This window comes from Dioscorea cayenensis, unplaced genomic scaffold, assembly GCF_009730915.1.
Source record: "Dioscorea cayenensis subsp. rotundata cultivar TDr96_F1 unplaced genomic scaffold, TDr96_F1_v2_PseudoChromosome.rev07_lg8_w22 25.fasta BLBR01001615.1, whole genome shotgun sequence".
Taxonomy (NCBI): Eukaryota; Viridiplantae; Streptophyta; class Magnoliopsida; order Dioscoreales; family Dioscoreaceae; genus Dioscorea; species Dioscorea cayenensis.
Window position 1 is genome coordinate 37,389 of NW_024088006.1, and position 12,865 is coordinate 50,253.

The following is a 12,865-nucleotide window of genomic DNA, read 5'->3' on the forward strand; positions in this document are numbered from 1 at the left end:
TTTCACTAGAAAGTAATATAAGGAACCATTTCATCATGTTTTGTTCGAAATTTTCCTTGAAAAGTAACATTGCCATGGGAGTCTCATTCCCTCAAATTAAAGAAAAGTGATTCCCTCGATATATTGTGAAAAAGTGAGATTCCCATGTGAATGGAAAGTAAACCCACCTGTTTTGTTCAAAATGTCCTCATTCTTTGATCACAATTACTCACATGCCTAGGGTTTTTCTCCCTTGTTTTATCCAAAATGGTTATTTAATAAACTTATATGGTGGTATTACATGCATATTATGATAAAATGCAGGTTATTTTGGATGAATTATTAATGTGTATGTAGTGTATAAATGTTGTAATTCTGTATTCAGGGATTTCGGCTTAATGCTAGAGAATGTTGATGTGTATGGAAAGTTAATTGTCCATTATTTTAATATTTAAAATGTTTGATAGGTTAATACAAGGCATTTTTATCATTATGCCAAAAGATTCCCAAAAATGTCTTCTCACATCAAATATAAAAAGATTAATTTCTTTGCAATTTAATTAGATTTTTCAATAGATATCAAACGAAAAAATGTTACTTTTCTTAGAATCACTTTTCCATCAATTATTTTCTTTGGAATCACTTTTCCATCAATTAAAAGGTTTGAAATATTACCATGGGATGATACCCACAAATTAGATTCATAAGAATAATAAATTAACCCAGAAATACTTGTTTCCCTTATTTGGTTTACAAAAAAATGTTTCTAGGAACATGTTATTAATACTAAACATGGGAATAATACATGAGAATATCGTATACCCAATCCCTTTGGGCATATGGAAAGCCATCAGTTGTGGGAATGATGTGTAGCTAAGAATAAATGGTTCATTGGAATAGTTTCATAAGTTTTATACCAAATACAGGAATTATGCATTCCGTTATTTATATTACTGGGAATGTTAGATTAATACTCATACCAAACATGACCTAAATGCATTACAATATTCTTATGGTAATGCACCAAACACCACGTGAGATTATAATTGGTATGAGGTGAGAAAGCTAACCAATTAAGAGTGGACAAATGTCACCCAAAATGAGAGTTTAGAAGGAAAGATATATATATATACTTAAAGCAAATAATAGAGAATGGAAGGCAAGATATTTGGGGGATAACTTTAATTTAATCAATACGATATAATCTGCTCACAAAATGCTTCAAAACTGTAAATTTTTCCTATTTGGGTGCATAATAAATTTTTTCATAGGAATTTTATTCTATAGAATTCAAAAATGATTTCTATGGAATTTAGTACAAGAAAACTTCCTACAGAAAACTTCCTACAAAATAGTGTTTGGATATGACAGGAAAATTTTTTTGTGAAAATAATTTTGAATTACCAATCCATTATTCTTCAATTTCTTAAGTAAAATATTAAAAAACAAAAATCTCAAATTATTTATTTATTTCCATACATATATATATATATATTATAATTATTATCAATAAATAAATAAAAATCGCTCTCGATCTCCATCGCTTGGCCTTCATCACTATGACTTTGGCTTCGACTACCAACCAGAACCTTGCCCTCAACTGACCGCCATCTTCAGCGCTGATCTGACTGTGAAGTGCTTAGGATGAAAATGCTCCAAACACCAACAGTGCCCACCAACCAGAAAAATAAAAGCAAAAAAAATTTTGGTTCCCACCTCTTTATAAAATTACTATGGAATCATATGATTTCATAGTAATTTTATATTGCAAAAAGAATGTCCAAACAACCCTTATTACAATTTCCTACATAATATTAAATTCCATAGGAATTACCACCATTCTTATGGAATTTAGTGGTGCCCAAAGAGATCTTTTTTAAAGTATTGTTTATATTGAATGCGGTATTATTAATAGAAAAAAAGTTTATTGGTATTTACTTAGTTTTACATTAAATATTGCATAAGACCTTTCGATGCTAATGGTTCCAAAATGTAAATTTTTCTTAAACCCTTCTTTTAAGTATTTGTTCACATTTAATGCATTATTATTAATAGAAAATTTTGATAGCATTTATTTGATTCAGATTTGGGGTAAGAAGGGTTTGATCCTAGCTCAGAATGAACGGCCTTATATGAAATATTCCGTAAGACTTTTGGATGCCAATTGTTATCATTTGTCATTTTTTTTTGCCAATCTAAAATATCAAATTTATATTTAATTTAATATTTTCATAACTTTTCTTAGAAGTTATAATCCTCCCAACTAAAAAAAAACATTTTGTTTTTATTAAAGAGAACTAACAATGGCTAAAAGAGATTAAACTTAGTTTTGTTTTGAAATATATTTTTTTAAAAATATTGTAAGAATTTAAATATGTAAATTTTAAATCAATAAACTAATTTTTTTGTTTCTGGTACGAGTGCAAAATAAAAAATAGGGAAAAAAGATAATGCAGAATCAAGAAATATTATTTCCAAAAATCAAGAAAAAGCATTTTATAATCTAGTAAAACCTTGAGGAACTTTATAATTATGTGAATATAACAAATTTCTATACAATTAAGTAATTCTTTTTTTTAAAAAAAAGTAATTCTTTTGGTTTACAACTATTGAGAAAAGGGTGCACATTTATGTATAATAAATTGTTTCAATAATATATATATATATATATATATATATATATGAGAACCCATCATCTAGGGACGTCCCTAGATTTCAAATCTAGGGATGTCCATAGTAGCCATCGGATGAAAATCTAACGGCTCTTATCATTATGAACAGTAGAAACCGCGTTCTACAGTGTTGTACAGTGATCATGAACAATAAAAAGGTGTACAGTGTTTATATAATCAATCAACCATTGGATGATGATCCAACAGCTTAGATTTAAAAACATCCCTAGATTTGAAATCTAGGGACGTCCCTAGATGATGTTTTCCCTATATATATATCTATATGTTAGCAATAAGCTTCAACATTTGTAAATTTACCATAGTAATTATAAATAAATCACATGCTTGCTGCATAGGGAATAAATTATATTATCAGAAAAAAATTGTACCTTTATTTAAATATTTATAATCTAAAATAAAAGATGTATATATGTATATACATATTATAAAACTATAGACTATAGACAAAAGAAATACTAGTTTTATCATATGTATATAGTCTTTTGTCTATAAATCAAAGTCAAATTACACTCCCTTATTTAAATTATACTCCACTACATCAAAATTGTTGTTTTTTTTCATAATGTAAGGTTTAAGTCATATTTAATTACTATAAAATTACAATTGTTGCATGTTGTTCATGGTTACTGTTTAAAAGAATTGTTTTGCTTTGTTTAATATGTCTAAGTTTTTACATATGCAACCAAGACCAATCATTACTTTGTTGTTGTTAATGCTTCTATATCGCAGTTTTTTTGGCCCCTTATTGTAGAAGTTACTACTGTAGTTGTCAGTTACTATAGCAGCCCTAGAAATTTCTTAAAACATTAACCTTTTGTCTCCTCCAACTCCATCTCGCATCCATGAGCTCCGAACCCTAGCCCTATGATCTTTCTCCACCCTTGACAGTGGATGGTTATGGGTAAGTGAATCTTAGGTTTTCATTAATTTTTTTATGCAATTGTTGATTTTAATACTAGATCTGTTCTCCATCTTTTTCCTCTTTTGGTTTCTTCCTAGATCCTTTGAAGTAAGGGGAAGGAAGAGATTTCAGGTGAGTGGGCTAACCTAATCCTTGTTGGTTTCTTTTAACTCTTGTGTGATGTATTGGTTTGCTTTTGAGATGATTTTGCATGATGAAGTTGGAACTCTTGTTTTGTCTTGTTGGAGTATCATACCAAGTTTAATTGGGAGATCTCCATGAATTTACTTAATGATTTTTATTTGATATTCAAGGTTTTGTTTATATATTTTGACTCATTATTATTCTACTTGTCAAGATTCATTTTGTGTGGTATAGCAAACACCATGTTTGATGTTAGTTTTGGTTTATGAAAACTGAAGACCTTTGGGAGTTAGATTCAATGTGATTTATGTGCGAGAATTTAGTGGATCTCATGTATTAAATGGGGTGATTTTCCCATTTTGGGTGGAACAAAATACTTAAAGAATGACTTATGTCAATGGGTTGTATTCATGTATCATGCTAGAAGTGATCTGTGGAAAGTTGGTCACTGCATGCAAGATATTTGATGAAATGCTCTTGATTATTAAAAGAACCACTCTAGCATGCATTGAACTTTGCCTAATCTATTGCTGGTTGGTGGTACGTAGTGTGATGCGGGATGTATCGAGGAGCTAGCCTGCGTGTTCCTGCAGAAATGGGACTCAACCTAACAGAGGGCCATTTTGGTCATTTTTCTGGGCGGTGGAGTTTTTGGGTTTTATGGGTCTAATTTGATGGAAAATGGGTCAACAAACAAAAGTCGCCAGCTTGTTGCACAAGCTCGTGAGTCATGCCGTAATTCGTCCAAATTCCATTATTTAAGCCTCGAAAACCCTAATGATGCGGGATGTATCGAGGAGCTAGCCTATGCGTTCATGCAGAAATGGAACTCAACCTAACAGAGGGGCATTTTGGTTATTTTTCTGGGTGGTGGAGTTTTTGGGTTTTATGGGTCTAATTTGATGGAAAATAGGTCAACAAACAAAAATCACTACCTTGTTGCACAAGCTCGTTCCTCGTGTTCACGAGGGCTCATCCTGTAGTATGGTGGGTGCGGTAGGACAGAACCCGGCTGCATGTCCACCTGATGCTGGATGTCCCAAAGGGGTGGAAGGCCATCAGGCAATTTGTCAGGGAAAACATCATGGAACTCGTCTAAGAGAGCGAACTTCTAAACCATCCACACTCTCGGTAACCGCCTTCCTGAGCAAGACAAATGTGGTTCTCGAATCCAGCAACTCCCTGCCAAATGGTGCATAAGACAACATGTTGACGTTGTCTGGAGGTGGCTTCTCCACCGGCTTGGGAGGCACCAGCACAATCTTCACTCCCCCAAATGCGAAGCTGTAAGAGTTCGAGTGGTCGTCATCATGTGTAAACCTTTAGGTCAATTCCTCCATCATCCGCTCCATTCGAAGACCCAAGAGGCGACCAACCCACTATTTAAAACGGGCATCATCATCATGCCCATAAATTTCCTCCGTCTGCCGAGTAGGGCGTCCTCGTCCACGCGGTGGCATGATCGATTCGGCTCTGGTACCAAACTGATGTGTGCTATACTTGAGATTGTTGATTCGTGCACGAATACCCGATAGCAAGCCTTCCAACGCCTGTTGATCAATGATAACCAGGATTGGGAAAGAGTAAAATCTTATTACTCAAGAAAATAATGTTTATAAAACTGACTTACTCTTGCCCGTAGGCTACTATAAATAGAAGAACTAAAAAATACAGAAATAACCCTAAAGTTTGTTGACCCATTTTCCATCAATTAGACGCATAAAACCCAAAAACTCTACCACCCAGAAAAATGACCAAAATGCCTCTCTGTTAGGTTGAGTCCCATTTCTGCATGAACGCGCAGGCTAGCTCCTCGATACGTCCCGCATCATAGTGTGTGAGAGTTTTATATTAATGTTAATGGCATGGGTATATATGCTTTTATGAGGTGTGTTTGAATTGTTATTATAGATTGGTAGATTGGTGAAAGAAGCCTTTACTTTCCCTATATCTACATTTGGAATGGAAAATAGTCCTAGGTTTGTGAAATTGAAAAGTTGGTGAATTTACTTTGGTGTTATTGCATCTTTGTTTTTGGAGATGATTGGTGTGTGTAAATTGGTCATTATTGGTTATGTTGGAACTCATGTGTGAATATTTGAATAATGCATGCCAAGTTGCATGCCAAGTGTTTGATATAATGCTTTGAGAATTAATTGTAAGCAATGCCCCTATGATTATGAGATGGGTGGTAAAAATGATGCCATTAATGAAGTGAAGGTGTGTGGTTAGAGGAATTTTTATGGTTATATAAATTTTGGATGAATGTTTAAAATCATAATTTTCAATTGATTTTGAAACCTTTGAAAATGATATCTCATATGCTTGAATGACTTGAGTCAAGAGAGTTGGTATGCGACTAAATGAATGCATGTATCTTGATATCTGGAAATGACATTGAATGGCTGAAAATTGTGGCCAACATTCAGAGGTCATAGAGATATAATTTGTGGAAGATTAAAATTGAAAAGTTGTAGGTAACCTACCAAAGTTCGTATTTATTGGGCATATATTCTATAAGATACGATCCATTCAATTTGACATGTCCTGGAGGTATTAATGTGTAGACCTGCAAATTTAGAGGCAAATGCCGGACTCACTAAGTGCAATTAGATAAAGTACTCAATATAGAAAATATTCCTTATCACCTTAACTTTCAACCTGAAAAATTTTAAGTTTATTGGATTTGTAGATTATGAGTTATGATCTATTAAAAAGGGCTTGTGCATGATGATGTTTCTATGCAGAATTTTTAGATTTAGAAGGATTTTTCTCATTCTTGGAGGATGAAATTGGGAAAGAATTAAACAAGGAAAATGTTTAAGGTTGTCCTAAGTTTGTTTATGCTAGATATCTTTGCATTTGATAGTATGTGTTTTTGGAATTTTTGTTTTGGAATGAGGCATGTTTAGAAGTGTTTTTATGCTTCAAAGTGTGAGACCTAAATTTACAGAGTAAATTGTGTAGAGATTAATACTTTGTGACTTCTGAATATGTGAAGCCCTGTGTATGCCATTAAAATAAAGGTTAGGTGATTTATAAAGGTGTAGAAATGTTATGTGAGGAAAAATATGTCGGGGTCTTAAGAAGTTGCTTACTTTTTTTTAAAGCATTCATATGGCGATATTGCAATTATATTGTACTGGTGGTGGTTAAGATCTTGAATGGGGAAATTAATAAGCTAAGTGTTTATCTTGTGACATATCCTTACCTTGGTTTCTATGTGTTTAGGCTAGTAAGAATGATTGATGGGTATGAGGTAGATGTCTACATGTAATCAAGCTTTGATCATGGGAATATTGAGGTTTTATGTATTGGAATAGTTGGAATTGTAGATTTTATCAATTATATAATTATGTGTTGGAGTGTGCATTTACCTGTTCTGTTATTTCCCTGTTTAATTTTCTCAAATTTAATCTTGCTTATTTGTTTATTCGGTTATACAATGGTTTTACTCTTGATTTTTGAGAGTGATCGGTATGTATTAATGACTTGGTAATTTATTTACTAAACTCTGTATTTACTTAATTTGTCAAGCCCCGATCCCGGCTTGGTTGGACCTGTGCGAGCTGACAAATGGCAGCAGACCCACAGGGCGTGAACCCCATAAGTTTGCAAGGACATGGAACCTGATTCAAAGAAGATAAAAAAATAAACAAATGAAGTTACAAAAGTATTTTACAACTTAATATTATACAATAATATTAAAGATCGAATGAGTATTTCAAAAAACATTTTGAGAAAGCGACAACTCTAGTGTATCCATACTAGCACTGGTTGAACATCACTAGACTTAAGCATAATAACCTTAGAGTTCAGTACCAAAAAAGATAAAAAAAGAGAGCCTGAGTAGCTTGGTTACTCAGTGAGTGGGGTAAAAATAGGTTGAAAACTTTCAAACACTTTCAAATACAGAAGAAGTTTATTCAAACCTTTCCAAAACATCAGTAAAAACCACAAGTAAATAAATGTTAGGTATGTATACATAAACATAAGTTTCCAATACACAACTTTGCAACACACTTCTCAATCTCGCTATTAACTAAAAACGAAATCCAGAAATACAAATCTTGGAAATATAGAAACTTCTAAACATGATTTCAAACAAAATGTCTCCAAATTTACTATAGATAACAGATGTCCGTTTGTTATTACCGAACGGACATGGTATCAGATGACCGTGTTTTATTACCGAACGGACACAGTATAAGATGGTCGTTTACCACTGAACAAACACAGTACGAAACTAGAGTCTCGATTTTACAAAAATTCTTATCGACAAGGTCAGTATTTAACCCCTATTGATAGGGTCGAGTACAGTTCATTTGGAGACTAAAACATTCAAATGAAACTTATAGAATGTTCACAAAATTTTCTCAAATATTCAATTAAACAGAATTTCAGAATTTCACATTTCCACTTTAGGGGAATAAGTATATAAGCAAAAATTAAATACAGAATTTAGTAAATAAATTACCAAGTCATTACATACCGATCTCTCTCGAAAATCAATAATAAAACCATTGTATAACCGAATAAATAAATAAGCAAGATTAAATTTGAGCAAAATAAACAAGGAAAATGCACACTCCACCACACTTAATTATATGATTGATAAAATCTACAATTCCAACTATTCCAATACATATAACCTCAAGATTCCCATGATTAAAGCTTGATTACATGCATACATCTATCTCACACCCATCAATTATGCTATTGTTATAACCCATTTTTTTTCCATTACTGTAGAAGGCGTTACTGTAGTTGTTAGTTACTGTAGCAACCCGATAAATTTTTTAAAACATCAACCTTTTGTCTCCTCCAACTCCATCTCACATCCATGAGTTGCAAACCCTAGCCCTATAATCTTTCTCCACCCTTGACTATGGATGGTTATGGGTAAGTGAATCTTAGGTTTTCCTTAATTTTTTTTTATGCAATTGTTGATCTTAACTCTAGATTTGGTCTCCATCTTTTTCCTCTTTTGGTTTCTTCCTAGATCCTTTGAAGTAAGGAGAATGAAGAGATTTCAGGTGAGTGGGTTAACCTAATCCTTGTTGGTTTCTTTTAACTCTTGTATGATGTGGTTTGAATAAACTTCTTCTATATTTGAAAGTGTTCAAAAGTTTTCCACCTATTTTCACCCACTTACTGAGTAACCGAGTTATTCAGTCTCTCTTCTTCTATCTTTTCAAATACTGGACTCTAAAAATTATTGTGCTTAAGTCTAGTGATGTTCAGCCAGTACTAGGATGGATCCACTAGGGTTGTCGCTTTCTCAAAATTTTTATGAAATACTCATTAACATTATTATATAATATTAAGTTGTAAAATATTTTTGTAACTTCATTGGATTTTTTTTTTTTTTAATGTTCTTTGAATTAGGTTCTGAGGCCTTGCAGACTTATGGGGTTCACGCCATGTGAGTCTGCGGTCGTTTGTCGGCTCGTTGGATCCAACCGGGCCGGGTTTAGGGCATGACAAATGCTAATATAGAAATATGAATTGAAAATATTTTTTTTATTTGTATTAATATAAGTGAAAATGTCCATCATAAAACATGTTACAAATAAATATATATATTTCAAAATCACCCCAATTACAAAACCTCCAACTCAGAGTTGGGGAATTTTACTAGTGTAGATATACATTTGGTGTTGTAATTAATATTTTTGTTGCATACCGTGTATGTTAAGTTTGCTTCGTCAGTTTGAGGCCTTGTATACTCTCGGGATTCGCCCTATGGGCATACGGTTATTTAATTTGTTATTCTTCTGCCAGTTGGTTAAGGCTTGGAACACGACATAAATGTATTTAAATTGATTATTTTATGAGATGATCACAAAGAGAAAATGAAAATGAATGAAAAATAAATGAACAAAAATAAAAATTATGATAAAATGCAAAAATAAAAAATAAATTTTCCCTTGTATTTATTGGTCTCCCTTATATTTAGCTAATATACATTTCATGAGATAATAATTTCTACATATATCTTAAATTCAAAACAATAGAGAAGAAGCTATATGCTTCATAATCGATAATCCATTAATTAATCAACTTTAGTGCCCATACAAGTAGTGGCGGAAGGGGGGCGATAATCCATTAATTAATCAACTTTAGTGCCCATACAAGTAGTGGCGGAAGGAGGGGGCAGGGGTGCTTGAGCACCCCCTTGCTTGGGAAAAATCCCTTCCCTCCTTCCATAAATTAAAAGTAGCACCCCCTTAAAATTTCATTTAAGCCCCATCGCTTATGTTAACATCCAGCCCATTAAGCATATAAATGGATTGATAATGGCTTGTTAAAGTTAAGTAATCAAGGTTATGTACTTAACTTATTGTATTGTGTGATGAGATTCGTGACACAAATCTCGATGTTGTTAAAAGTTAAACAACCAACTCGTGAAGCATGTGACTTTTGTGTCTTTGTCTCGATGTTTTCCTCTCTTCTCTAAGTTTTCATCCAATTAAAACTCACAATCTCACATCAATCATAATTCACAAACAATTAACCAAGCTAGGTGAAGTTTGGACCGTTGGAGCAAGAAATCTCAACATCATCTCCTCATCCGATCGGGTCATCGCCTCATCGGACATTGGTGATCGCCTGATCGGCAAGTTGGTGAGTGTTGCTCTAATTGTTTTCCTTTTTTGTGTGTTTTTTAAGGGTTTATTGGATTTGATTTTTATTCTTGTTTAGTGTGGTATTTGATACATGAGTGATATATTTTTTTTTTGGAAGGGATTTAGTGATGGAGTGTTTATGTGTTTGGAAATTGGAATCATTGGAATTTGGATGGTTGATGGTTTATGGTTGTAAAAATATGGGATTTTTAATTGGTTGATGGAAATTATGGAATCATGGAAATCATGGAATTTTGGACTATGAATGACATATGAAAAGCAATGGCTAGTCTCAGACTCTTAGATGATAATCATGTCATCATGATATCATGATAATAAGAATTTACTAGTATTCAATTTTCACACTAAGAAAATTTTCAATTTTCCACTCAAAAGACAGTTCAATTTTGGAGTTCTTGTAGTGCATGCTGTAATGGTCCATATAAATTAATCACTTATCACATGAATACTCAGTAGGTTGACTCGGTTTGCTTAATCCATTTTTGGTTTGCTTAATCATGTGAGTGTCTAATTAATTAATCACATGAATACTCAATGCTATTTTTGGAATTATTTTTTGTCAAAATATTCTGAAACTCAGAAGCTACACATTTTGGAATGATTTCAATTATTTATACTAGTTTGAACTTTGGTCTTTGTTTCTAGTGAAAGTGAGTAGATCAACAACTATATTTATTTTTTTAATTATGCCATGTTATCTAAATTTAGGATTTGGCTTTCTATCAACTCAATCAAGGTTGATCAGTTGGGTGAAAGAAGGGTGATGAAGTTGATGCTTTCCTGAGTCTTATTGGAAAGATATAAATAGCAGATAGCACTTGATCATTATTCTACAATATTGCAACATAATTTTGGGGTAAGAAGTCTTCCTTTTATGAATGTTCTCATAGGTGTATAATCTTAATTTTTGTAGTAGTCTATATAAATATTTAGAATTTATGATTTTATTAATTACGTTATTTATTACTTATAGTTTTAATTGAGTGTAGTTGTTTTTTTTATTACATTATTTGTTATCTTAGGTTTTAATTGCTTGTTGAATTAATTATTAATTATATAGATATGGAGAGGTTTTTTAAACCTAAACCGAAAAGTTGTGAATCGGGAACAAATGTTTCTTCAGAAGCTAGTACTGGAGCACAAAAGGGAACTCGTGTTGAGTTCAGTCCAGATGATATCATTGCTGATCCTGGAATTCGTCAACCAATTGAAGAATGTGATGTTGATATTAGAGATCGAGTTCGAAGATCATATTTATTGAAAGGCCCATGTCAACCAATTGGATATGAGTTCCCCAAAAAACAACAAGGAAAAGAAATGCGACGCTTTCAAGAAGCATGGTTTCAAAAGTATAATTGGTTGGAATATAGTGTGGCAAAAGATGAAGCCTATTGTTTTTATTATTATCTTTTCAGGCAGGATAGAAGCGAAAAGGGAGCAAGTGATATTTTTACAAGAAAAGGGTTTTCTAATTGGAGGAAAGCACTTAAGGCTTTTAATCAACATGTAGGCACAGTAAATAGTGCACATAATGATGCTAGACAACATTGTGAAGATTTTAAAAATCAGAGACAAAGTGTGTCACACGTGTTATCTTCTCATGGGCGTCAAATGGAGATCGATTATCGTTCTCGTCTAACAGCTATTCTAGATGTCGTACGAATTCTTTTGGTACAAGGTCTTGCATTCCGTGGTCATGATGAGTCTTCAAGTTCTAAAATAATGGGAATTTTTTGGAGATACTCAATTGGTATGCAAAAAGGGTTGAGAAGGTTGGGAATGTTATTAATGAAAATGCTCCTGGGAATAATCAATTAACTTCTCCATTAATTCAAAAACAGTTGGTGAATGCATGTGCTGCAGAGACAACGTTAGCAATTATTAATGAAATTGGTGACAGTAATTTCTCACTAATTGTTGATGAGTCTCGAGATAAATCAATAAAGGAGCAAATGGCAGTCATTTTGAGGTTTGTGAACAAGCAAGGTCAGGTTGTTGAAAGATTTCTTGCGATTCAGCATGTAGCCGACACTTCAGCATTTTGTCTAAAAGTAACTTTAGATGAATTATTTGCTCGTCATGGTTTATCAATTTCAAAATTAAGAGGACAAGGGTATGATGGAGCCTCAAATATGAGAGGAGAATTTAATGGTCCAAAGACGTTGATTTTAAAAAGAAAAACTCCTTTTCGCGTTTTATATCCATCGGCTCGCCCACCAACTGCAATTAGTAGTTGTTTCTGTTGCCAAAGTATATCTCGTTGTTTCGATGTTATACAAATATGATTGTAAATATTGTGGGTGCTTCATGTAAAAGAAAAGATGCATTATACAAACACATCATCAAAAATTATTGAAAGATTAGAGTCTCGGGAGATTTTTTCAGGAAAAGGAAAGCATCAAGAGACAAATCTTGCAAAAGCAGGAGATACTCGTTGGGGTTCACATTTTACAACTTTGATTCGCTCTCTTGACAATGTGGAATCGGGCTTTAGAGGT

At 32.9% G+C, this 12,865-nt stretch overlaps 1 protein-coding gene across 1 annotated transcript; it reads left to right on the top strand.

Moving 5' to 3' along the window:
- Positions 1 to 11,429: 11,429 nt before the first annotated feature.
- Positions 11,430 to 12,480, top strand: LOC120256752 (the record flags this gene model as incomplete). Its single annotated transcript, XM_039264420.1, has 2 exons — positions 11,430 to 12,117; positions 12,231 to 12,480. Coding segments are annotated over exons 1-2 (938 nt in total), but the record flags the coding sequence as incomplete, so codon positions are not given.
- Positions 12,481 to 12,865: the final 385 nt, after the last annotated feature.